The following is a 25,354-nucleotide window of genomic DNA, read 5'->3' as shown; positions in this document are numbered from 1 at the left end:
TCGCAGCCTCACGTTTTTTCGGCTGGCGGAGTCAGTCAAAATCAAGCGTGAAGCTCATTCAACTTCCGGCCTTCGATCCAATCATTGCAGTTTATTTTCATACGTGGACATCTGCGTAAAATGATTGGTAGGTTTAACGATTATCTGCCAGTTTTGAAAATTTGTACGACTCCACAAGACCGTTGAACTCACTTCGGCGTATGTCGTCAAAGTGAGTGGTCGTCTTTTTACGTTTATTTTAATTATTTGGGTAAGTCTGCTTTAACAACAATTCTTCAACTCGCTAACAATATCTACACTTATCGTCGAACGGAGATGTTTATCCTGCTATCTTAATCTTGACAGAAGACGACGATTTTTTTGCCGATGCGCGATTCCTTAAACAATTAAGCAGCTAAAATATTGCTTCTTCCCCCCGGCATGATTAAAAGGAACGATCCGCCGAGATAGTGTTTACTAACCTGGGCGTTGGGTCTCTATTTTGCTGGGTAGGTTAACGCTATTGTTGTGACCTACAATTGTTGGATTATTTATATTTCATTATTATGAAAGGAAAGTGTCTGTTAGGGGAGCATTCTTATTCTGTAATGTTAGTATTTTTGCACATTCTATAAATATAATGGCTTTGTTAGGAGATTTCGAGTTGAAGTGGCACATGGCGCCATGAAGGAGGCGGGGAGGGAATCGAGTGAAAGCAAGAGACATACGGAGTAAATGTCTGTTCGATATAAAATGGTACACAAAATCTCCAACTGAACAAAAGAAAAAAGGGAAAAGTGCTCAATCCAAGAACAGACAAGTGTCCTTTGATGGTGCAACATAATCTTGGTGAAGAAAACCCAGTCACCGGCCACAGGTAAAGCTAACTGCTAACGGACGTCATCCAAACGCGGAGTCGAGCAGTGATAGCAGATGTCGTCTGACTCGGAAAAGATCGATGAGGACAAATCATGGACTGTCATCTCCAGATTAAATAACAGGTTATTCCACAAAAAAATGAAGGAATATCCGTGTTACAGGACCTAAATGATGAATTCGACGAAGTTAAAAGTGAAACTAGGGAAAAAGTGAAACTAGGGAAAGTACGCTTCAAAAAGTAGTGAAAGAGCGCCATCCTGTGGATGGAAATGTTATCGCTGCAAGTGAGGAAAATTAGCTGGGAGAAAGGGTTGTGGACCCTATAACTGATCAGCTTGCTTCTCTGGCGCATCCACTGTATCGGAGAGATTTCAAGATAACGGGACAAATCAAAAAGATAAATTAACTTACTCCAGTTAATTTGCAAGACAAATCCAAAGAGCGTTGAAAAAGGATATGATGGAGAAGTGGTTGAAGCGGTAATTCAAGCTATTGTCACAGGAACAATACTAGAGAGTGATTTAGAAAGTGAAGTTAATTTTTCATTAAAACCTAAAGAGATAATCTGATGGAAAAAAGTTGATCAGTGCAACAAAGCCATATGTGAAGCTTGTACAGAAACTCACCGTTCACATTGCCTATCTTCAAACTGCTGCACCTCTGGTAATGACAGGGTTTAGCCAGACCGAAAATATTGATCTCAGCCGAGAAGATGTCAGGAGTGTCAAGCGCCCAATCCAAATGGAAGGTGTGATCACTGTTACAAGTGAGATAGCACAGAACACTGGGCTTCAGGCTGTCATAAGAAAAATGTCTCCACTAACTTGGCCAAGATTGAGATCATGCCTCATTCTGAAAGGAAGATGGATCAAGCAGACTTGTTCAGCCCAAGAGCTCCCCTCACTGGCAAACAATGGCAAATAGCAAAGCTGTTAGGGAAGCGATGCCTAGTTCGTGCATCTTTTGGAGGCATCAATACTACTGTGTTGTGGGATACTCGCACCTGCTAATGAGACCGGCATCCCATACGACGGATGAATTGAGACAGGGTTCAGCTTGTCCAGAAATTCTCTGGTCGGCATGAGTGGCAGACCTGTCAAGGTACTAATTCTGACAGCAGGTAATGCAAATGCTTAGAGAATAATGTGATGTTTTTGTGAAAGATAGTGGCATACAAGATGCATTACAAATCTTGAGTTGAATATATTGCGTATAGTGAGTTTGAACACATTTTGTGGAAGAAGTGCAACGCTGCTGCAGCTGTTATGTACCTACACATTTATGCTGCCAATGGACTTCCTATTCATATACAGTGGAACCTCGGTTCTCGAACGACTCTGATGTCGAACAAATCGGAGATCGAACAAAAAAAAAGAGAAATTCTTGCTTCGCAGTTCGAACAAACATCGGAGTTCGAATGCCGGTATGACGCGTGAGTGCACACGCGAGGGTGGGATGCTGAGCAGCCAATTGACCAATTGTTGTCGCGTGCGGACGTGCTGCGAAGTGTTTTAGCCCCTAATCATGCCTCCAAAGAAGGTCAGTACAAGCAACAAAGCTGCTACTAGCGAAAAAAGAAAAGTAGTGCGTACAACTATTGCATTTGATTCGGTGTTCGAACAAATCGGTTCTCGAACAGGGTTCTGGAACGGATTATGGTCGAGAACCGAGGTTCCACTGTAATCTGCTTCATTATGTGAGGGAGCCGTAATGAGAATGTGTGAACCGTTCATGCAGCCAATCACACTGGGAAGAACGAAAATAAATAAATAATCCCACCTAAATTTGCGATGCAATTAAGAGAATAGAATTGAACATATCTCTACATCATTCACCTGTAACCCTGTGGAGCTCCTCCTTGATGACTCTGACAGGTTTAAATCCAGGCAAAGCGACAACGATGGTTGAAGCCGTTTCTGAGTGAGGCACATTTTCTGGCTGCCCTGCATACAGTTGCCTTAAGTGCCCTGCATCTCCAACATTGTACAAAAAACTTGCATTTGCAAAGAAATTCAGAGCAACAAACACAAACCTTTGAATATTTAATACTCTGCACAGTAATGCTGCACCTTCATCCGTGGGATGATTATCATGGCATGGCATGTTTGTCTCCAACTACTGTGCTATGTGGACTTCTCAGATACTGACTCAGATTTATTTTTTTTATAAATGACAGAAAGGAGGAGCTAGGCTATGAAAGAGTTCGGAAATAGAAACACAATGTTCATAGTCTGTAACTGCGGTAACTGACCAAGATCGTCTTTCTTTGATCCCTCTTTGGTTTAAGTTAGCTCCCTTTTTGAAACGAACACTCAGTTTCCCTTATTTCAGGGTTAGACTCTGAGGTCACTAAATCTGCTTTGTCATCTCAGTGAGACAGACAGAAAAGCAGACAGGCTGGCTTGTGTTTCACAATACTTAGTGTACCATTAAATGTCTGCATTGTCCCAGACAATGCCATTTTTCACAAGTGCGGGGATATTAATTGAACTTATCAGGAAGTATTTTTTTGAAGATGAAAATACCTGTCAAATTTTCAGTTATACCTTTTGATGGCACTTAAATAAAAAGCATTATTATTATTTCTTAAATCAGTATGGCGCTGGTTAGTGTGACTTGCTTCGTGTGCGTGGGTTATAAGATCCCTTTCAGATAAACGCACCTTTGACGATCTTGAAATTGCGTTGTTTGAGATTGCAATTTCGGTCCCAAAATGATAAATCTTTCAGCCCTCGTTTGCATGATTTTAAAACTCAACAATGGCATGCTTCTAATTTACAGGACAGTGGAACCTCGGTTCTCGAACGACTCTGAGTTCGAACAAATCGGAGTCTGAACAAAAAAAAGAGAAATTCTTGCTTCGCAGTTCGAACAAACCTCGGAGTTCGAACGCCGGTACGACACGTGAGTGCGTACGCGAGGGTGGGATGCTGAGCGGCGTACGGGTGTAGATCGCTCTCTTGCTCTCTTCGTGACCAACTGTTGTCGCGTGCGGACGTGCTGCGTTTTGCTCTCGCGTTTTATATAGGTGTACGAAGTGTTTTAGCCCCTAATCATGCCTCCAAAGAAAGTCAGTGCAAGCAGCAAAAGAATGGTTTCGGTGTTCGAACAATTCGGTTTGCGAACAGGGTTCTGGAACGGATTATGGTCGAGAACCGAGGTTCCACTGTATTGTGAATCTTCTGGGCAACACAAGATAATGGGGAATGTCTGACCTGCTCTTTATATTTCCAGGTGCTTTTTTTGCTGGATTACTAGTGAGTGAACATTGCACCATTTAAATCTTTGAACAGTGAAGTGGAGGCAATTAGGCACAATTATTTTTGTTAATAAATAATGCTTTTCTTATTTATTCTGTGTCATTATAATCATATTTACATTCTTTCTTGTTAGAGGGAGATTGTAAATCTGACTGTTTCTTTTGGGATGGAGAGCGATGGCAGTGTTCATCTGAGTTAATGGCCTTGATGCCTACTTGGCAAAGCAAAGTGATTCTCACATCCATTTTTGCATTTCTTTGGCATTTGACTTATTGTGCTTTCAGACGTTGGACGCACTTTGCAGATGTTTTAGATGTTTGTCTTCATCCAGCAGATTTGCCAGTCCCGCCTGAAATATTGGGGCGAACGGAGAGCAGATCTACTGGTGTGTCAACAGTCTCTTCACTCTCAGATGTAGACTCTCCCGTGTTCCATTGCACAAAGAAAATGTCGTTTCTGGATTTGCATACTGTGGCATCATCTTCTGACAGGTATCACTATCACTGACTTTTATAAATATTTATTTATTGCTGGTTTTGGGCGCAAACCGGTGGTGACCTAATTGGTAAATTTAAGATTTTTCCCCCTACACATCTTTATTTTTGGTCATCCCCATGTGGTTCTGTTATTTTAGACAGATTCCACTGGCCAACAACAAATGTATATATTTCTTTAATCCAGCCCATCAGGTATTTGATATTTTCACGTTTTGTTTTTAAGGTTGACCTATAAAAGCTGAAGGAATGTGTAATTTAGCATGTATTGTTTTATTAATTAATAGCTGACCTTTCAGGGGAAAAAAAAATCACCCGTTGCTAAACCAGACCCTTTAATTGTAAATATTTTATGTTTGGGGAAAATGCAGAGCACTCCCTGATCTTTTTCTTTGTTAGGATGAGTGAAGATTAACATTTCAGTTGTATTGAAATTTTGGAAAACTAAACCTAGCCAAATGTCCGAAATGTAACTGGTTGGAGTTTGTCTGCGCATTCATGCTCTTGTCCGCTTCAGCCTGTGTAAGTGGAGTAGAGATCAGCACGGTGTGTTTGACATTGTGGAGGTGAACACGTGAGCTCACGTTTGATGTCAATAAATCCGAACTATTGTGCTATACTTTAACAGGTGGAAGTGGAAAACATTAGAATAAAATAGCAGGACCCGTACCTGCTATGGATGTTGGTTCGCTCTCCAGTGTGTCTATTGTTGTGACTTAAATGAAGATCAGATCACATATGACACTGTTCAATTTTTGTAGCACTTATTTTTTTATAAACTGTTTGTCTATTACGCCAAGACCAGGTCCAATTGATGCCAGTGTTTCTTTTTGAGAAAAAAGTCTCATTGGCTTTTATGAGTTAATATGACTTAAAAGATTGTAATTATGAATTCATTTTTCTTGATTATTTATTTCCACAGCGAATCTCCTCCTCAGGATATTATGAACACTCCCAAATTACAGTTGAGGAAGATTCAGCGGGAGTTGGTCAAAGAGCGAGATTACAGGCATGGACTGGAGAGAGAGATCGCCGACAAGATTAGCCTCATTTCACAAAGAGGTTCTAAACTTATTTTATGTGTTGTTGACAATTTTGCCAACGTTAGCGTTCTGGTTCTTGTTGGTTTGTGTTGGTGGCGGAGTGTAATTCAAAGGTTTCCCTTTCATGATGTGTTCTTCTCTTTACTTGTTTTCCCTCAGAATCTTGTATTAACCAGTTGCAGTATCGCTTGGACAAAATGATAAGGGAGCAGCGCGACCAGGAGCTCACTACCAGGGAACAAATCAATGAACTTGAGACCAAGGTTGAATCGTAAGACCAGCTCCACCCTCTATATTTTATTATAATCCCGCTAATGAATCGGAGTGAATGAGGTGCTTGGTTAAAGATTTTTTTTTTTTTAAGTATTCTTATTTGTATGTGTTTGTAAAAGTATTATTTTTACTATTTTTACTACTGTTTCTGCCCACATTGCTGTACTGTAATTGATGATCAACATCCATCCATCCATTATCTGTTCTGCTTCTCCTCATTATGGTTGCGGTGGTGCTGGAACCCTGAACTGGTTGCCAGCTGAGCGCAGAGCATGCATTGACAAACAACCCTCTGCGCTCACACTCATACCTAGGGGCGATTCAGAATGTAATTTATACAATGCTTAAAGAGAGACTTGCCTGAAGTTAACAATGGCACCGATATAATAGGTTTGCGGACGTAAAGTCAAATATTTGCTTTTATGTTCAATGTGCCTTGCAAGACCAAACTTGGTTTTCTGATTAATCTCGAGTTGGCAAACAATAATTAATCAAATGAATCCACCCCACCCCAAAACTTTTGACTTGAGTTTAATGGGACACATAACGAATCTTAATATTGACACTTATATAATAGGTTTGCATGTAAAAATGACATAATTGCTCAAATTCACCCCCTAAGAGACTGTCGTGATTTAAGGGCTTTTTTGCGATACGATTTATGATCAGACCATATTTTCTGATCAATGTCTACAGAATTTTCAGAAATTACAAAGGTTTCATACTTTTTCCTCCCACTACACACGGAAACACTAAACTGCAAATAGCCAAGTTATTTTCATGAATCATCTTTGTCTTCCTCCAAAACAGTACTTAAGATAGGTTGTTACTCATCATTCCTATATTTGTTTCTTTTAGATTACGACTGCGACTCAGTGAAGTTCTAAAAGAAAACAAAGACCGTAAAAGTAACATTTCACTGATGGAGCGAAAATTGAATGAACTTGAAGACGAGAACGGTGTCCTCTCTTCACAGGTATGAACACTTGGTCAAAGCTCCTCAGAGGTGCTGTTCATTCAGTCTCAAGACACATTTTTTCCAATCATTTAATGTTCAATTGTTAAGTGTTGCTCATGGAATAAAAATACCATTGAGGAGTAAATCAATTTTTAAATGTTTTTAAAATGAATGAAATTTCAATTACCTCCATTGCAGATTAAGGGCATGTCAAATGCCGTCTTATTTCTTATGTAGGAGAGACCAAATGTACTATGCATCTGCCTATTTATTGCTCCTTTTGTAAGGTAGAAGATAACACTTGTTGTCTTCAAAGTAACCTGATGAGCTATCTATTTTATTTTTAGATATTAAATTCGAATTTGACAGGTTGCCCCTGGTCTTCCTGAGGAAGTGAGATATGGTAGTGCATTCTCCAACTCCAAATAAAAGTGCTATCTTTTGTTTGTTTACAGCTCCTCTGTGTGGCTCTCAGTAGATTGTACAATTGCTCAAAAGTTGTAAGTGTTCACAGAACAGAACTTTGATGTCACAATGGGATGCATTTCCTCAGATGCGTGGGATGCATGCACACCTGTCCCTATATGAAGCTGAAGTTGGCAGGTTGACCAAAACCCTAGAATCTGGTGAAGAGGAGTGGAGATCCAAAATGGACTACCTACAATCTGAACTCAATCAAGCCAATGCACAAAAGGTAAGGGTGTGTATCGACCATTGCCTGGAAATTTGATTCTGAATCAATTTTTGATTCAAGATCTTGAATGCATTTTGGATTATTAGTGATGTTATATGTTGCTGTTGTATTAACAGGATATGCGTTAATTTGTATGTATGTGTGACTGAGGCATAATTTACAAGTGTCCAAATATTTTCATCCTATCTTTAGGATGTTTATATCCTTGTGCACATACATTTTGGTGACAATCTGTTTTGTTTTTTTCTAAAATCTGTGAGTCAAATAGGAGAGGCAACCTTAATACATGAATAGAATTTTCCCAAAAATGATTGCGAGTTTCATTGTAATATTTTCAGGCTATGATTTGCTCATGCCTACACTTGTCCTCATACATTTTGGTGAGAATCCATCACATTTTTTGTCAATTATGTTCCCATAATGGACCGCTTGCACACCAGTGCACAGTATACAGGTTGGCTTTGTTAGCCAGTCATTTCTGCAATAAATGTAGGAAAGGAAATCAGTTTCCATTGATATTTGAATTTTTAATGTTCAAACAGAAGCGGATCAGAGAATGAATGGTTGGATATGACATACTGCTTAATAGAATGACGCAAAATGTTATTGTCTGTTGCGTTAAAAAAAATAAATAAATCGCATAGTACTTCATAAATCACAATATTTAGTAAATTCAATTAGATCATGTTCCAAAATCGTTCAACCCGAATCACAGTTGCAGTTGTAAACTGAGTGGTAACATAACCCCAACTTGTACGCAAGTTGAAACGCAAAAAAATCAAAATTGCAGTCATTATTTGTTTTAAGAACACATTGAGGCCATGATTATAAAATGATTCAACTAAAAACTATAAATGAGGTGGTTACTGAACATGATGAAAATTGACTCTGTGTCCCACTCTTGCCTCTCAACATCCAGTTGAGGATCACCGATTTAGTTGATAATTTTGATGTTAATGCTTTGTTTCATTACAGGAACTGTTGACTGAACAGATTGAGATCCTCCAGGGGAAGATTTCTTGTTTAGAAGATGAAATTAGAGCAGCCACAAAATATGATGAAGGAGAAAACATGGGGCCTGTAATTGAGGTAAATCAAGAACTCTATCATGTCAGGATTATTCAAGGCTGAAGACCATGCTCAATCTCTGCAACATCTGCTTGCGGAGATGACTGTGGAGATCCAAGTTAGAGAGGAACGTATCATGCAACTGACTGCCACAAACTCTGAGCAGTCCGATTTGCTTAGTCAAGAGATTCAATGTTTAAATAAACAAGTACAGTCTCTTAATGTTCTTCTAAGGAAGGCCGAAGAAGATGTTCAGTCAAAAAGTGATTTGTTGACCCGGCAGCAGATAGAAACCGACATGAAGCTTCAGGAAAAGTACCAAAAAGAGGAGCTCCTCCAGAAACAGATTACTTCCTTTAAAAAGGAGATTCTGAAACTCAGAGAACACTATGATGAGAAACAGAAACTCCTCATCAAGACCAAAGAGAAGGTCAGTCAACTGTGAGTTGTAGTCCTATTAATATTTATTGTACAGAAGCGACGTCATCAAGCAGCAGTCAATTAAAAGAAGCCCACCAGATGACGCCGCTTTAAGGAGACTGTGGATTTTGCTCAAATAGCTCACTTGCTCTTGACATTTATCTCAGCCTGAAAAGCAATGTTACATAAAAAGTGCTTCAGTTTTTTGGTTCCATTATATGAAAAAAATATATTCAGTATCTTTAAAACGAAAAACAAACAAAAAAAACAGCACACTATTCAACTGGGTCTAATGCTTCTAAACATCAAGTCAATTTAATTAATATTCTTTTAAATTTATTTCTTTATATATATATATATATATATATATATATATTTGTTGTTGCATTGTTAACAATCTGTTTATGTACATTTTTATGTGCATTCAGAATACAAAATTGTTCTCTCCATGCAGTAAACGACTAATTTTTTTTCAAATTTCACAAAACTGCGGCTTATAGCCTGGTGCGGTTTGTATATGTTTTTTTCCCCTCTCTCTCCAACAAGAGTTGATGCGACTTGTATAGTTATAGTCCGGAAAGTATCGTACTTCAGAAGTTTGCAAACAAGGCATCCTGGCTTTATTTATGCAATTAGTGTAATCTTGTAAATCTTGAAGTGGCATGCACTGCACTCATTTTAATTCAAATTCTGTGGACTATTAAAACTGTAAATTGTAACCCGTATTATCAGTTTTTTTTTTAATATGTAAATTTTTGTTGACTTTTTACTACGCCTTACTTACTTGGGTCTTTTAAATCTTGCACAAAAGCAAAACACACACAAAAAAAAACTAATACTAAAACTTCTTTTGGAAAAAATTATAGTCAGGAAAACCTACCAAAGCTGCTATGAAAACTAATTAAAACTAACAACACTTTAAGCAAAATTTCAAACTAAATAAACACTATAACTAAAATTCCCAAACGATAGTAACCCTGGTTCTTACAAAGCTGTCAAACTTTCTTCTCTGAGCATTTTGGTAAACTCTTATCGCACTCCTCTTCAGAAAACTCCAGGCAGCATTGAAGGTGATGAGACGTTCTACAGCCTGGCTTCAGCTCGCTCTCAGCCCAACCTCTCTGGTGCCCATGGCGCACGTCCAGTGTCCATGGAGCTTTTTGACACGCCCGCTAGAATGACCGCCGCTGCCAGCGAACAGCTCAGCGGTCTTCCTGGGTATCGGCGGAGCACGCTCCATTCGCAGAGTAAGTTTGACTTGAGCAACAGCACACGGAAAAACTTATCAACTCAAACTGTATCGTTTACAGTCATTTTTTTTAATGGGATCTGACCTTTTAGATGAGGCCCATAACTCCTATTTGCTCAATTTTCTGCACTCTGATGTGTTCAGCCACAAGTACGTTTTGCGTCGGAGCAGAGAATGAGCCAGATGGTGCGCCAGATGACTGGATGCGAATTGCTGAGCTCCAAGCAAGGAACAAAGCCTGCCTTCCTCATCTCAAGAGCAGCTATCCTGTAGAGTTTGAGGTTGGTTAATCAGTGATTCTCAACAGTTGTAATGCTTGGACCTATGTTCTGTGTCTATCAGCGGTATACATGACAACTACATAAATAAAATTCTATTTTAAATTAGAATTTCTTGAATTCAAATTTGAAAATCTTTCATTAACAATGGGTTTCCAATCATTTTGCCCACGAGAATAAACTCCGTAAATCAATAGTAAATATATTGACGCAAGTCGCATTCCCTTGTTTATGGTATCAATTTCAACCATTTTCTCCCTTCAGACTGGCTACAAGAGCGTGCTTACTTTCACCGACGAGGATGTCCGGACAGGTGACCCAATGGAGACCATTCGTCGAGGCTCCATCATGCCAGGCCAGCTCCAAGAGTCTCTCGCTTCCCATCGGCACTCCCTCGCAGCAGGACAGTCGAGTTCCGCAGTTGGTGTCCGTTCTCACCGTCTGTCCTTGACAGCAGATCATCCACGGTCCAAATTGGTCAGCTCCTCTCAGCTGAAAAGCGCGAGATGTACAAAGCGGTCTGGTTCGACGTTATCTGTTCCTCAAACGTCACCTGAGGTTAGTCGTCGTGTCAAACTGAAAGATTGTATGGATATTTTCTAAATTTTCTTTAACCGTTATCATTTTTTTTTTTTTATTTGCCAGAAAAAAATGAAGGCCAGCTGTTTCCGCCGACCCCTCACACCCAAAAACAAGAACATCAACAGCAGACCCTCCAGCTCACAAATTCACCCTGCCTTCAGTCCAGTGAGTTTGACATCCGTAGAGTTTATGTTGTGTAACATAAACTAATAGTCAAGTGTGATGGAATGCTTTCGCAGCCTGACTTCGATCCGGGCTACATGGTTTCCACTCTCAATAAATGACTGGTGTAGTCTGCCTTTAGCCCAAAGTCAGCTAGGATTGCCTTCAGATAACAATATAAGTCAGCAGTTAAGAAATTGAATGGCTAGATACAATATTCCTAAATTAAACGTTAAAAAATATAACCTTCATGAAATGACAATTGCAGGAAATGTTCAATTTTTTGTGAAACCTATCATTTCAAATAGAACGGAATAAAACCGTTTCAACTGAGACACAAACTGTCAGCTCGTCAGACTTCTCCTTTATCTTGTCAGGTCGACCGCCGGCAGTCTATGATGTTCACCATCGACAACACCCCAAAGAACAGCAGCAGCCATTACCTGAAAAGAAGCCTGAACAAACTCCGTAGTTCCACTCGGAAGTCACCAGGCAAACCTCCAAGAAGTCCCCCGGAAATGCCATGCACAAAATAAATAAGCAGGTTACCACTTCCTGCGCTGTTGCGGGTCGAGCGGGTAGGGGAAGCAGCTTGAAGTCACCCCAAGTGGCCTCCAAAGAAAAGAAGTCCCCTCAAACTTCTGGCAAGTCCCCACAGTTGACGGCAAGCGTTCGCAAGGTAAGGAGATGGTCTTTAATGTAAAAGTAAACAAAGAATTGTCTGCCCACTCAGTTCTTTAATCTGGCGTGCCATTTACAATACAGTTCTGTTATAGTCTTGTTGGACAAACATTGACTCTCTGATGTTATCTTCGCATACTCTGGTGATCAAGTTATTGGGTATAAACATGCCAAATAAAGTTGTATTGTATGGTAGTCTCAAGAAATTACGCTGTTTTTCTGCATTCTAACATTTTTTTATTCTGCAGATGAAGAGGATGGTGTGAGTTTTTCAGCAGTTCAACATTTTCAGTTATAATTTGTATTTTACACACTTTTGTTTCCCTCTTTTGATGTTTACTGCATTGTCTCGTTTGTATATTAAAAAAATTTGAAATGACAAATTGTCCCATCTGAATCTTGGGCAGTAATTTCCAACAAATGCAAAAAAAAAAAATCATACATTGAAAACATGACCACACTATCTATCTATCTATCTATCTATATATATATATATATATATATATATATATATATATATATATATATACGCACACACACGTTTCATTCACAATGAATCCACTGATTCACAAGGCACATATTTTAAATTCGAAAAGCAACTCTTAAGGCAATCCACCAAACAAAATGTCACAAATACTGGATGTTGTCAATTATTTAAATATGTACCGTAATTTATTTTTTAAATTTTTTCACCATGGGTTGCTGGAATAGATGAACAAAGACACATTATTGCTTTAAATAATTATGACAAATTAAGTGAAATGTAATCATTTCAGATGACAGAAGATCCAAGTGTCCAACTGTGGTCAAAATAATAGCGATCCTCATTTTTTATTCGTACTATGAGCAGTAAAATGACATGTCTACAAAGCTTGCAACAAGAAGCTTTGTGATGGCATGTTGGCTCTGTCAGTGCCTTCCTGTGTGGAGTATGCAACCGCTGTCCAATGGTGGTTCACTTTAGACACAAATTGTCACTCCTATAATTGCCACTCAGGTCATATTGGCTGGACCTTAGTTTATCTATGACCCTGAACAGGATAAGCAGTATAGAAAAAAATTTATAAATGGCTATAACTGTAATAAGACTTGTTATGGAATAGAGAAATTGCTCATTTATTCCAACGCCGCACATGTGTGTATCATGCAGGCGGTTTCAGTGTCATGGCAGCAGCATGCACAGTGAATGCCGCGATGCTGATTTGTCGCTTAACTTCATCCCAGGCCTTCTCTTGCTCCGCTGAGTGCTCAATGTCAAACAATGCGTCGTAGATGCCTGGGAAAGACTCCCCTGCATATTTGTTATGGCTGCTTGGAGCAAATACCACATGCCTGCAAAACAGGTGAGACTAGTGTGGATATGAGCTCAAACATCAATAGCATGTTTCAGATAGTTGGAGTAAAGTAGAATGAACGTACAAAATCAACATTTCCCTGCAAGAGAATCAATTTTGCAATATGCCCATTATTTGGCAACCTTATAGTTAATGCGGGGTAATCAAGCTGCATTGTAGTTTACACTGAAAACTTGTATTTTCTCCAACAGTGAAAATTGTTGGGTTATTCTCTACCCAAATAGCCGCTTTTTTGTTTTGCTCAGTAAAATATGAAACTATAACCACATCATTTGACTACAGTAATTCTACAAATATTCACAGATGCTATTGTTCACACATAGACATTCTAAAGTTGAGTTGTAATTTGAATTACAACAGCAGCTAATGGAACACAGACTCTCTCAGATGAGTTAGTGTTCCCTGAACTGTGCTAAAGATTCTGAGTTATATTTTTATGATGATTAAAACTACAATTGCCATGCCAATTCCCAATTTTTTTTTTTTATAGAATCATGAGTCAAGTTTTTTTTTCCAAAGCTTGCCCTCCAGATGAGCAAAATCCCACTGATTACCTGTGATAAAACTCGTACAAAAAGCTGACTGTGATTGGACTCATCGACAGCTATGTGGCAATAACTCATTGGAATAGATTACAATTTGGGGATCAATTTGCTCTGAGTAACATACAAATGGCTATTGTGTAAAAAAAATATACAGTTTTCGTGAAACATTCATGAAAATACTTATAATGACCCGTTAATTGAAAGCTTGACCAAAAATCTAATCTACTAAAGGAAAGTGAAGTTAGATCAGTTCAGTTTGTGTGTAATACCTGTAGAATGGCCTTCCAGGTAGGCCCAGGGGATCTATAAAGGCCCTCTCCAGATACATGAGCTGATCGTTCATTGCACGTACCTGCAGAGGACTGATATAAATCAAAACACACCTCAATGCAAATGGGAATTATGTTGACCCCCCACACACACACACACACACTCACTTAGTAGCCCAATTTTTTTCAGTATGTGGACTCAAGGGTTCATGTTGACATAATTTGTGACTTTTACAAAATGTCTTCTTACTCAGCTCGGTTGACGTTTTGGAGGCGCTTGTGAAACTCCCTCGCTGCAATGGTGAAATTTTCAACCGCTGAAAACAAGGAGTCTACAAATGTATGTGCAAAATTGGGGGAAAAAAACATGAATAGTTATTCATTAAAAATATGATTTGGAGCAGATTACTGGTCGCGACTTACCAAATGACACCTCGTACGTCTGCATCTCCTCCAGGTGTGTTTTTGCGATCTTGGCAATGCTGCGTGCGTACGTGCCGAGGGAGATGGCATACTGGTTGGCATCCAGAGGGATGATCTGGGAATCTGCTAGGAGGAAGACGAGGCCGCCTCGTACTTGAGCCACAGCTCGAAGCCTCGTGAAGGAAGGGTCGTAAAACTTCTCGACAACCTCGAAGGTTTCGTACACGGTGTGATAGACGGGATAACTGCTGTATCGCTCCATTTTCTACACACAGACACTTATATTAAATGTATGACCTTAGCCTAACACTTAGTATCCATCAGAACATTTTCACACCTTGGAATGGACATATCAACAACCATCCACATTTTCATTCACAACAGTGAGTTTTGAATGAACCTTTATGGATGTTTTTGGATGCAAACTTCACACATGACAGCCATAACCAAGATTGGACCCCAAATCTCAGGATTGTGCAGCAGAATTTAAAACGATGAAATAACAGTGAGTACGCCGGTGTGCCGCAGCCTATCCCAGGTGACTTTGGGCAGAGGTGACTTACATCCCAGATTGGTCGCCAGTTAATTGCAGTGCTCAAAGAACCATGCACATCTATGGCCAATTTAGAGTTTTCAGGTGACCAAACATGCATGTTGTTTGCGTTGGACTGACGTTGTCATTAGTATCTTTGTAAAAGTACACCTTTTGAGCAAGCGCTTATATTAGTTATCTTTTTACTGTGCGAGTAGTTGTAATGAGGCTGGACTGTGTAACAAATGCATTATCTTGACTTTTCTCTCCGTAGTTTTGTAAAAAATAAAATAAAATAATCGCAAATTGACAAACTATACCATAGTAAAGACAATTTTACCTTGTTCTTGGTGTATCTAGCTCTGCCCGCTGCAATTCCCAGACGGACAAAATAGGCTTCAAAATCACTTCCTGAGCCCAGCTTGCTGATCCTACACAACATAACACAGTGAACCAATGGATACCCTCAATTATTTTGATTGAAGAGTGCAATGCCAAAGATGACACGGATAAACTTGAATAAACAAGTTGCAATGTTTCCATGTGAATGTATTGTGAGGCTTTCGTAACATGCCTGGGCGCATCCCGGTCATTTGTCCAGTTGTCTTTCTTATGCCAACTTTCATACAGGGAAACTCCTTCCTCATCTGTCTCGGGACTGGCTATCTGCACACACACACCAAGACAGAGATACTTTCACCAATCCTGCTGCTAAAATTGTTGCATTTCGTGTTTAGAGTTACCTGCTTAGTGAGGTCATACACTAGTGTGTGTAGAGATGGCGTACAGTCAACCCTGAGTGTGTACATACCTTGAAAAGACAGATGCAAAGCCAACTAAAAAGCAGTAGCCAGTATATAGACAGGGAAGATTATTTGAACTCACCCTCTATGCCAGAGTCTGCATTGATGTAGGCCACTGCTCTCTCCTGAAGCAGTTTGGCATTGTCCTGTTCACGAATATGGAGTGAACATTTCAGGCCTTATTTTGGTAGTCTGGCGCCTGCGCACTCAGCGTAAAAATAGGCCTAAATTCATTTTTGTGCAGGCGCAAGTCTAACCTAGCGTGTTTGGGGCCATGTTGCGCTTCTCTTGGTGTTCCCGCACACAGACTCGCCTCGGCCCCAACTCATTTGACAATTTTCTAATATAAAATTGTCTGCGCTTGGCGTAAAAACAGTCTAGTTCAGTGGTCTGCAACCTAAATACTCAAAGAGACAATTCAGCCATCTACCGCAAAAAAAAAGATTATAAGGGTGGCCTCAAAACCCTTTTGACATTGAAAGTGAGGATAACATTGCATACATCAACTTTTTTTAATTCCTGTATGTTTAAAAAAAAAACAACAACCCATAGCCAGTTGCAAATCAATTGACTGCTACAACAAACACAACATTTTATATTGCGTGGTTGTAGCTTACTTATAAAAAAAGTCTATAAGTCCTCCTTGAATTGATGAAATTAAAGCCATATTAAAATTGCAAATGTCCCCATTGTGGGACTAATAAAGGCCATCTTTATCATCCACCTGGGGCAAACCAAAAATGTTGGGGGCCGACAATTTTCATGAATAAGGCCGTAGGGTGGAGGACTGACCGGCAAAAAGGGTCAGGTGCCCAGCTCAGCTACCGCGTCAACACAGGTGAGGAGTGAGTGATGTTTGGTTTTAATTAACTTTCGTTTTCTTCAACAAACTTTATTTTCTTTGCTTTACCCATGGTTCAAATAGCTCAGTAAATCTTGCAGCCAGGTGTCGCATACTAACGATGCATACCTTGAGCAACAAAATAAACAAATTTAAAAAACAATAACATAATAAAAGCAGTATCTTCTTCCAATTTAGAATTACATTTAAAATTTCAAAACTCTGCTTTCCGAAGTCTTAGCAGATGGGTGAAAGACCTGCATGCCGCTCTCAAGCCGCAGGTTGAAGACCCCTGTAGTTAAGCATGTTTGTGAATATATTAGACGCGCTACACTTCGCTGGGCTTTCCTACCGCGCACCCCGACACAACTGCAAATTTGGTTAGATAGTCAGACACGGATGGATGCACAATGAGGGGCAAAGCAGGCTCGTGCCAATATCATGCACAGACCCAAGCCAGTTAATTCCTGTTTCCACAATGTAAAGCATGCCATACTCGGCCGTACTATGCTCCAACGGGCCTGATTTTGATCAAACGGGTGATTGGCCGAGAAATGACAATTTCCATCCACATTATGTTTGATTTTACCTATGCAGCTAGACTGCGCTTTGCGCTAGACTTGCGCTAGGAAAGAAAATAGGGCCCTTCATGCGCATGTGCTCTCATGTTGTACAGTAGTATACACTGTACAGCAAGTAGAGTACACTTCAATCCAGGTACGTTTCCAGTGGCTAAAGTTGTGGAGAGTATGAAAACATTTAGACTGTATCATATATAGTATGCCTCCAAGCATAAGAGTCCGACATTATATTGTGATCTGAACTGCACTGCTTGATGGGAATACAGCTAATAAATTCTACCTCTGCCCATTCTGTAGAGCCCAGCAGTCCAAATTCCTCTGCATCCCAGCTGGCAAATATTATTGTTCTTCTTGGCCTCCAGCCTGCACACAGATACACGCTTTCATAGTGATTGATTACTGACAAAAAGCGCTTGGTGTTCCTTGTCAAAGGTAGCTGTACTTACCCTTACTTAGAAGTCTCCCAGCACTGCGGACAGTTTCATGGACCAAAGCAGCTCCTGACATGGGATCAATTCCTCCAAAAACCCAGGCGTCCCGGTGTCCACCCAGAATCACATACCTGTCTAGTCCAACACAGGCAATAGCATATTGGGTTATTTATGATATAATTGACATTTTTGTAAAAACATCATTATTTGTAATAATGGTTTATCAATCTGATATATATTTCTAGTTTATTTATTACACTGGGGAACGCAGTTTTTGTTGAGTTAGGTCTGACAGCGATTAGCTACTGATTATTTTGGTGAGGAATCCAAAACCGAGCTCACTTTTTCTTTGTAACGTCTAGTTTTTGAGCTATAGAATCCCGATTTCCTTAAAAAAAATGTGAAATGTGTAGGTATGGAATTAAAACACTAACATGGAATATTTACAAGCTTTGAAAACTAAAAAAATGCATAAAACAAAATAGAAAGGATGAATTATTGTCATTATCTATCTTTATGGATTTCCTGGAACAAATTAGGTGATTCTACCACCTTATAGTGAGGCAGGTGGACTCAATTTGAATTATAAATCCAAGTTACTAAATATGGTTGCTTGCCGTCTCAAGGATTACCAAAAACCCAACGTATAATTTTGAGTCTAAAATAGATGCTTAAGAGGGTAAGTGCATTTTTTTTTAATTAATGTAATATCCTTATGTCACACTCAAATGTACAACCACACCAGAGAATCTGTAGATATCTATTAATAATCCCAATGGTGTGATTGTGTGTTTTGGAGCGAATACACATTTTTTTTATGTGTACAAATAATTGTAATTGTAAAAATCATCCATAGTGCAGTCTCACAGGTTTGTGTCTTTGTACCTGGCTCCAGAGCTCCTCTTATCCTTCCAATGACATTGTAGATTCTTGTCACCTGATTGTTCGTATGGATGTTCATTCGCACTAACCTAGAACAATCACATTTACAAGAGAAATTTGATTTCACCAGACAAAATATATCATCTATAGTTCTTCTTTAAATCACTGGGCTTTTCACTTAAACTCAATTAAATGTACATGTTGTTTGTTGTTATTGGTCAAATAATAATGTGGGAATGTATGCTTCTCCCAAACTAGAGCTACAAAGCCTCCATTGTGCTTCATTTTGGAAACTTGCCACCAGCTCATTAGCAAGAAGCCCCCCTTCCCAAAAAAAGTCTCAAATGCTAAAACATGCATGGTTGAATGAGACTACATGACTGTCCCTGGGAGGAAGTGGACACAAACCATACACACGGAAACACTTACTGGCTCTTGAAGTGATCTGTAAAACCTGGACCGATTCTGTAGGAGACATTTAAAGCTCCTTTCCAGTTGTTTGGAGAAATTTGTCCCCCCATATTCCTGTTACGTGGATCATCATCACAGGTGAAAGTGAATTCAGTTCATCAATTTGTATGATCAACTTAAAGGAAAATGAGGACAACAATGTACTTGAGCAGGTGAAATGCATCATGGTAGCCGATTGGATGCACGGGGATGCTGGGAAGTCCTACTCCATCCTCAGGACGTGATCTGTAGGTGTATTCTGCGAGAGAACAATCCCAGGCTGGTTGATCACACATACCGGCGGTCTTAGGAACAATTAGATTTGCTGTTTGCTATAATGACCCAACATAACAACTTTGTGTTTTCTCCCCCAATTCGACACTCTATGTTGATATGATTGATGAGAAAAAGATAGCATTTTCATATAAAATTCACACACCTTTAGCAGGGTAGCCAGGTGTGAGCGAGTCTCCTGCTCCATTCAAGTTCATAACATTTCCTCTCTGAGCACCACCACCCGGAAGGTTCCAGCCTTCAGGATACGGCTGCTCATACCAAAGATACCAGAATTTCCAGTAGGTTAATGCACATAATTTGAAGCAGACATATTATGCAGTACTGTTCCCAATTTGAAAGCCTTCCCAGGTTTCTTTTAACATGTCTGTGGTATGCTTTGGTGACAACACAGCAAAGAGCAAAAAAATTGAAAACGGTTTTGACTCATGCAAATGACCTTAACTCCATCGGCACTGTAATCCGCTGGATCGGAGAACAAAATAAGTCCTTTTGCACCTGCCAACATGGCATTCTTCACCTGATGAAGCCAAAACAGACAGCAAATTCACAGCATTACGTAATCATTAATGCATTATAAAGGAAATGTCCCCCCGCCCCATAATTTAAAAGTTTTCAGTTGTCTTAATATTTCTGTGACATGCTTTTATCACTCAGCCTGTTGTGGGGGGGTGGTCCTGTCCCATGAAAATGAGCAACAGACAACCTCGCCGGCTTTATTGCAGAAGCAATCACGAGGATGACTTTTGTTACCAATGCGACAGGGGGTGGAGCTTGAAAGTTAAATGAGGCTTTTTAGTTATGATAGCAAAACCCATAGTGGAACAAAGCAAACATCCATGAAGAATCAAATGAAACTTTTTTAAAATATATTTTTAAGTGAGCAATCTAAAATCGTACTTGCACAACAACCCAAGTTTGGAGTTTATTTCCTACCTTATTGCCTCGGAATATCTTTCCGTATCTGACAATGACAATCTTGCCGGTCACATTAATTCCCATTTCCCTCGCCAACTGGGAAAAGTCTTCAGTGCGGCCATAGTTGACATACACCAAGTCTCCCTGGGCAGAATGAGAGTGAGGGGGACTTCTAACTGACTGTGCTTCCTTTTTATTGAATCATCATGACAATGTTAGTTCTATTCTTGTTTTTGCACCTCGGGTTGTCCTTTGGCAGAGTAGGCGCTGTAGGGAGGCACAATGTTGGCAACGTCTTCATAACCCGCAGGACTGGGCTCAGCCAAGGATGTATTGAAAACCTTAAGAACAAACATCAAGCCAGGTAAATTTTGATGTGGTTTGGAAAAAAAAAGGATATATATATATATATTTTTTTTTTTAAAGTTGGAATTAGTACACTACAAAAGAGTAAATGCTTTTTATAGAGTTTTTATATGGTGGCTGTAGGATTATTTTTTGATACCAGACTGGAAGAGGGGGAGGGTCTGACTTTCATTCTGATTTCGTTCTTCCCGCCCCAAACTCACATAATGTCATTATATTAAATCCGTCATGTTGAAATGGAAATGGACGTTTCTCTTATCATTTCTACAAAGGTATTCAAAATGATTGGTTTAAATTGTCTTGTGCATGCAAAACCACAGAATCTCTAACTGTCCAAATACTGTACACAGCATTCAACATAAATGTCTTCCTACTATATGAATACATATTACCTCATTGCCTTGTGCATCAACTATGGCAATGTAATTGGGTTGTGATACATTGGGGTAAGACAGCAGGACATCATATGGCACCATCTCTACTGAGTCCAAACCAAATTCCTGCCACTCTTTCTGAACCTGTTCCGCATATTTCAGGTTCTGCTCTGTGCCAGACAGGTGGGGGAGACGTGTGAATTTCCTTGAAAGGGAAGAAAAGTGCTTAATCATAGTTGTCTTGGAATAATCACTGACAGGATGAATGGCTTCTTCTTACCAGAGATGTTCTCTGATCTTGCTGGGCTGCATTTCAGCCAGAAACTCCCGCATATATTGACTGGAGGCACTGTTTGCATAGTTGGGTTGAGCGGGTTTTGCAAACCAACCTACAGCATGTACATAATAGGTGGAAGTTGGTAAATGTAACAATTTTAAAGTATTACAAATAGCTTGAGAACAAATCTATTAACTTTCAACTGTCTGAGAATTATCGGAAAACTCTTCCTCACCCTGTGGTAACCTTGTTCTTGTTTTTTTTAAGTTAATAACGAGCAATGGTGGTCTTCGATATAGGCCACATGGGTAACCCCCCCCCCCAAAAAAAGAAGAAAACTTTCATTTTTAATACAGTATGAGGTGTTAAGTTCAATTATGTCAAATAAATGGCTATCTCCGCTAGATAAGACTCAGACTGGCCCACTCGCTGCACTAGACTGTGGTGGAATAAACCAGTAAATAAACGGTGAGTGGGGGGGGGGCAAGTTGTTCACTTGCCTGGGTGGTTCCAGGTAACCAGATTAGTAGCAAGAGAATAGTACTAATAATCATAGACTAGACTAGTGATTCCCAAGTTTTATTTAGCCGACGCACATAAAAATCTACGTTATAAGTCCTAAAACTCTCACAGCACACCACCAAACGAATTTGTCACGAAACATACTCTTGTCAATTATATAGCCTACTTTCTACCGTCTAACAGAAGATGCTTTTTTTAGTCTGTCACGAAAGATAGATGGACAAAGTAGATTTTTATTTTTTTGCCTGTCATGAAAGTTGCTGCCATAGATAGACAAAGATAAATTATTTGTTATAAATAAGTCAAGTATGACATGCAGCACAATTTAAGATGCTTTCACAGCACATTGGTTGAGAATCACTGGACTAAACTGTTTTGTTTTTGTTGTTGTTTTAAACTCAATTGCTTCTCAACCAACAAACTAAGATGACAATTATTTGTGAGGAAGGGAGAGATTAACGTGGCTGTCTATCCAAGGATTCAAACAGAACCGCCACGATCACCTCCTGGGGCTGAGAAATTCTGTCACAATTGTGAAATGTATTGAAGAGCACGTGGACGTCTGCATAGTCCCCTCGTCACCGAGTCGTAAAGTTTCGTATAGAGTCCTTAAGCCAAAATGTCCAGTTTTGTCCATGTAACAATTCCATGCAGCTCACCCCCTCTCACATTCACTACATTTGAAATTACTCGTGCACGATTGTCTTTTTCCCCTCTAAATTAAATCTGAGTTCGCGTGACTCACCAGTGATGAAACCCCCCAAAAACAAAGCTGTCACAGCCGAAATCCACCAGAAACAGCGAATGGATCGGCTACTTTTTGTCATGTTGTGCTCCACACGGTGTGCACACGCTTCCAGCAGAAGGACGTTTTGCTCCAGACGCGATTTGACGTGAAATGCAGAGGAGGCGTGGCGTGTTTCATCACTTTTTTTTTTTTTAGACATACGGAAATCACCAGTTCACTGAGAGCGAGGCTTTGTACGTCATAGTCACGATCACAATCACGCGCGTTTGTTTTTTTTCCCCTCAGAGAATTGCCGGGCGTTATCCATAGACAGGGGAGACTACAGTTATCTTAACAGAATAACTAAAAATAAGAGAAAAAAATAATATTTGTTTTTCTTCATCTCCCAAGAAAAAGCAAAACATGAGGCTTTCATAAATCATGCACCTGAGGGTTAAGAATGGGTTGATATTTGTGCCACTAGAAACTGAATCTGAATATTATCGGTTATCGAATGTGAATTGCTTAGCTTGATTATTTGAATTGAAAACTGAAATATTGAATTACATAAATTGTAAATGAAATAATTCTGATTCAAATTAAACAATAAATATACAATTTATGTAATTCAATATTTCTGTTTTCAATTCAAATATTCACGTTAAGTGGCACAAATATCAGCCCATAGTTAAGACATGAAATGATACTGAATTTTAGTAGTCTCATTAAAGCACTTATTTACAGAACACCATGACTGTTTTGACAAAATCCATCTATTATCTGAGTCACTTTTCCTCACAAGGGTCGTGGTCGTTTTAAATGCCTAATAGATTTTATTCTTTATGAATACATTTGAACAATAAACATGACTTATTACTGAATTAAAAATAACTATTTTACACCAAATAAAATAAAAAAAATGGAATACACACATTTAATTTGTTTTGCTTTACTCAACACTTAGTACATCAATAGCACTTAAACATTTAAAAATAAAACAGTAATATCATTCCATTATTGTATTGCTTTTGGCTGGCACGGTGGCCGACTGGTTAGCACGATGGCCTCACAGTTCAGAGGTGCAGCGTTCTGTCCCGGCCCCGGCCTTCCTGTGAGGAGTTTGCATGCTCTCCCCAAGCCTGGATGTGTTTTCTCCTGGTTCTCCGGTTTCCTCCCACATTCCAAAAACTTGCATATTATGTTGATTGAAAACTATATTCACTAGGTATGAGTGTGGGCGCGAATTGTTGTTTGTCTTTGTGTCGCCTGCGATTGGCTGGCAACCAGTTCAGGGTGTCCCCCCGCCTACTGTCCGAAGACAGCTGGGATAGGCTCCAGCACTCCCGTGACCCTCCGGAGGATAAGTGGCTTGGATAATGGATGGATATATTGCTTATTTTTCTTTCGCTGTCTGTCAGTTTTAAAAATCAACTATGGCCCTCGAGCACAAATGTTTGTCAACCTGCTTATTTTTTAAAAAATGGGTGAGGACGCTGTAGTACAAAATCCATCCAAGCACAAGGAGGACACGCAAACTCCATGAAGGCGTCAGTCGAGCCCAAACCCTCCAAACTGTGAGTCTGTCGCACAAACCACTTGGCACCTTACTGCCCATAATCTCAGTCTTTACTGCAAAATCCATCCTTCCACTTTCTTCTGCTTATCCAAAGTCAGGGTTAAGACGCAGCACCCTTAGCAGAGAAGTCAACACTTCCCTCATCCCAGACACTTCATCTAGCACTTATCAAGGGATCCCGAGCTGATCCCTGCCAGCCAAGAGACGTCTACAACAGCATTTCCTGGGGCCTCCTCCAGGTATTGAGTGTCTGTGACACCTCACCAGAGAGGCTATAAGTGATAACTTTTCCAAAATTGGTGTTTATTTCTCCTTCCTGGATGACTCTAATTATTAACTGTCTCGTGTACATTTTCACATTTTGATACTTTGATCCCACTTCACATTTTTTTTCAATTGCATATGTAAATACAATCACAATAATTTCAAACAGTTTTTTCAAATTCAAATCGAATATGAATTGACAAAAGGTGCTCATAGGACAGAGCGATAGACCTAAATAGAAATAGCCGTATTTCTCCCAGACCCGGATGACACGCTTGACCCAGCCCAGCTGTGCAACAGCAGTGGAGGTGGGCTTTGATGTCATGGACTGGAGCGTGAAAAGAGGAGGGGGGCTTTGTGCTCGCAGGAATGTTGGGAGGTAATTCTCACAACACACCCCAATCTGTTGTTTTTACTGTATAGCCATTGAGGCACCCACCTTCCCACCTGCCACTATGATGAAGGGCTAATAATTCATTTGCAAGTTATTCATAGTTTAGTTATTTACTGATGGGCAAGGACAGGAGTCTGATTTAAAGATCCATTCTTTTTTTGTTGTTGTCCAGACTGCTTACATTATTATTCATGCATTTTTGCATATTATAGTACACCAAGATGATAAAAACATTCAGGGCTCACATATTAATGCAATGAGCTGTTCATTAAAATGCTAAATAATAACAGGTAGCCCGACTTGTTCAAACACAACAGTGATAACTGAACTTTAACTGCTTTTCCGGTCATCATGTAAGAGTTCTATAGTGAAGAGAATAAATATCCCCACCTGCCACCACATCCCATCCCATCTATTGGCCTAAATTAAAATTAAAATTCTGGACTATTAATAAATGAAAGGGATTATTATAATCCTCACATCTCAAAAGAGTCATTATATGAAACACCA

At 39.6% G+C, this 25,354-nt stretch overlaps 1 protein-coding gene and 1 pseudogene across 2 annotated transcripts; one reads left to right on the top strand and one right to left on the bottom strand.

Moving 5' to 3' along the window:
* Window positions 1–177: 177 nt before the first annotated feature.
* On the top strand, window positions 178–12,403 carry LOC148333681 (uncharacterized; annotated as a pseudogene). The gene is made up of 16 exons (XR_015844233.1): window positions 178–250; window positions 4,093–4,115; window positions 4,252–4,346; window positions 4,450–4,609; window positions 5,535–5,674; window positions 5,815–5,926; window positions 6,787–6,904; window positions 7,440–7,580; window positions 8,556–8,669; window positions 8,932–9,078; window positions 10,117–10,315; window positions 10,462–10,598; window positions 10,860–11,153; window positions 11,241–11,342; window positions 11,717–12,018; window positions 12,269–12,403. The product of XR_015844233.1 is annotated as an uncharacterized LOC148333681 (transcript).
* Window positions 12,057–22,795, bottom strand: naalad2 (N-acetylated alpha-linked acidic dipeptidase 2). The gene is made up of 20 exons (XM_088300555.1): window positions 22,629–22,795; window positions 21,365–21,473; window positions 21,103–21,289; window positions 20,584–20,685; window positions 20,363–20,488; window positions 19,866–19,946; window positions 19,572–19,677; window positions 19,298–19,391; window positions 19,112–19,207; window positions 18,686–18,771; window positions 17,816–17,935; window positions 17,650–17,732; window positions 16,030–16,093; window positions 15,888–15,955; window positions 15,719–15,810; window positions 15,485–15,575; window positions 14,613–14,877; window positions 14,440–14,521; window positions 14,190–14,282; window positions 12,057–13,352 (listed from the first exon to the last, which is right to left on the bottom strand). Exons 1-20 carry the CDS (start codon window positions 22,708–22,710, stop codon window positions 13,163–13,165), a joined length of 2,217 nt encoding a protein of 738 aa, XP_088156681.1. The 5' UTR covers window positions 22,711–22,795; the 3' UTR covers window positions 12,057–13,162.
* Window positions 22,796–25,354: the final 2,559 nt, after the last annotated feature.

This window comes from Idiotropiscis lumnitzeri, chromosome 7 (assembly GCF_059441095.1).
Source record: "Idiotropiscis lumnitzeri isolate Australia: NSW breed Sydney's pygmy pipehorse chromosome 7, RoL_Ilum_1.0, whole genome shotgun sequence".
NCBI lineage: Eukaryota > Metazoa > Chordata > Actinopteri > Syngnathiformes > Syngnathidae > Idiotropiscis > Idiotropiscis lumnitzeri.
Note: the sequence above shows the minus strand (reverse complement) of the source record. Positions and strands in the feature narration are given on the sequence as shown.

Coding starts and splice junctions, on each gene's coding strand:
- naalad2 (XM_088300555.1), bottom strand. CDS start 22,710: ATGACAAAAAGTAGCCGATCCATTCGCTGTTTCTGGTGGATTTCGGCT. Junction 21,290..21,364: donor AAGATCAGAGAACATCTCTG/GTAAGAAGAAGC, acceptor TTCCCTTTCAAG/GAAATTCACACGTCTCCCCC. Junction 15,576..15,718: donor AATGACCGGGATGCGCCCAG/GCATGTTACGAA, acceptor TATGTTGTGTAG/GATCAGCAAGCTGGGCTCAG.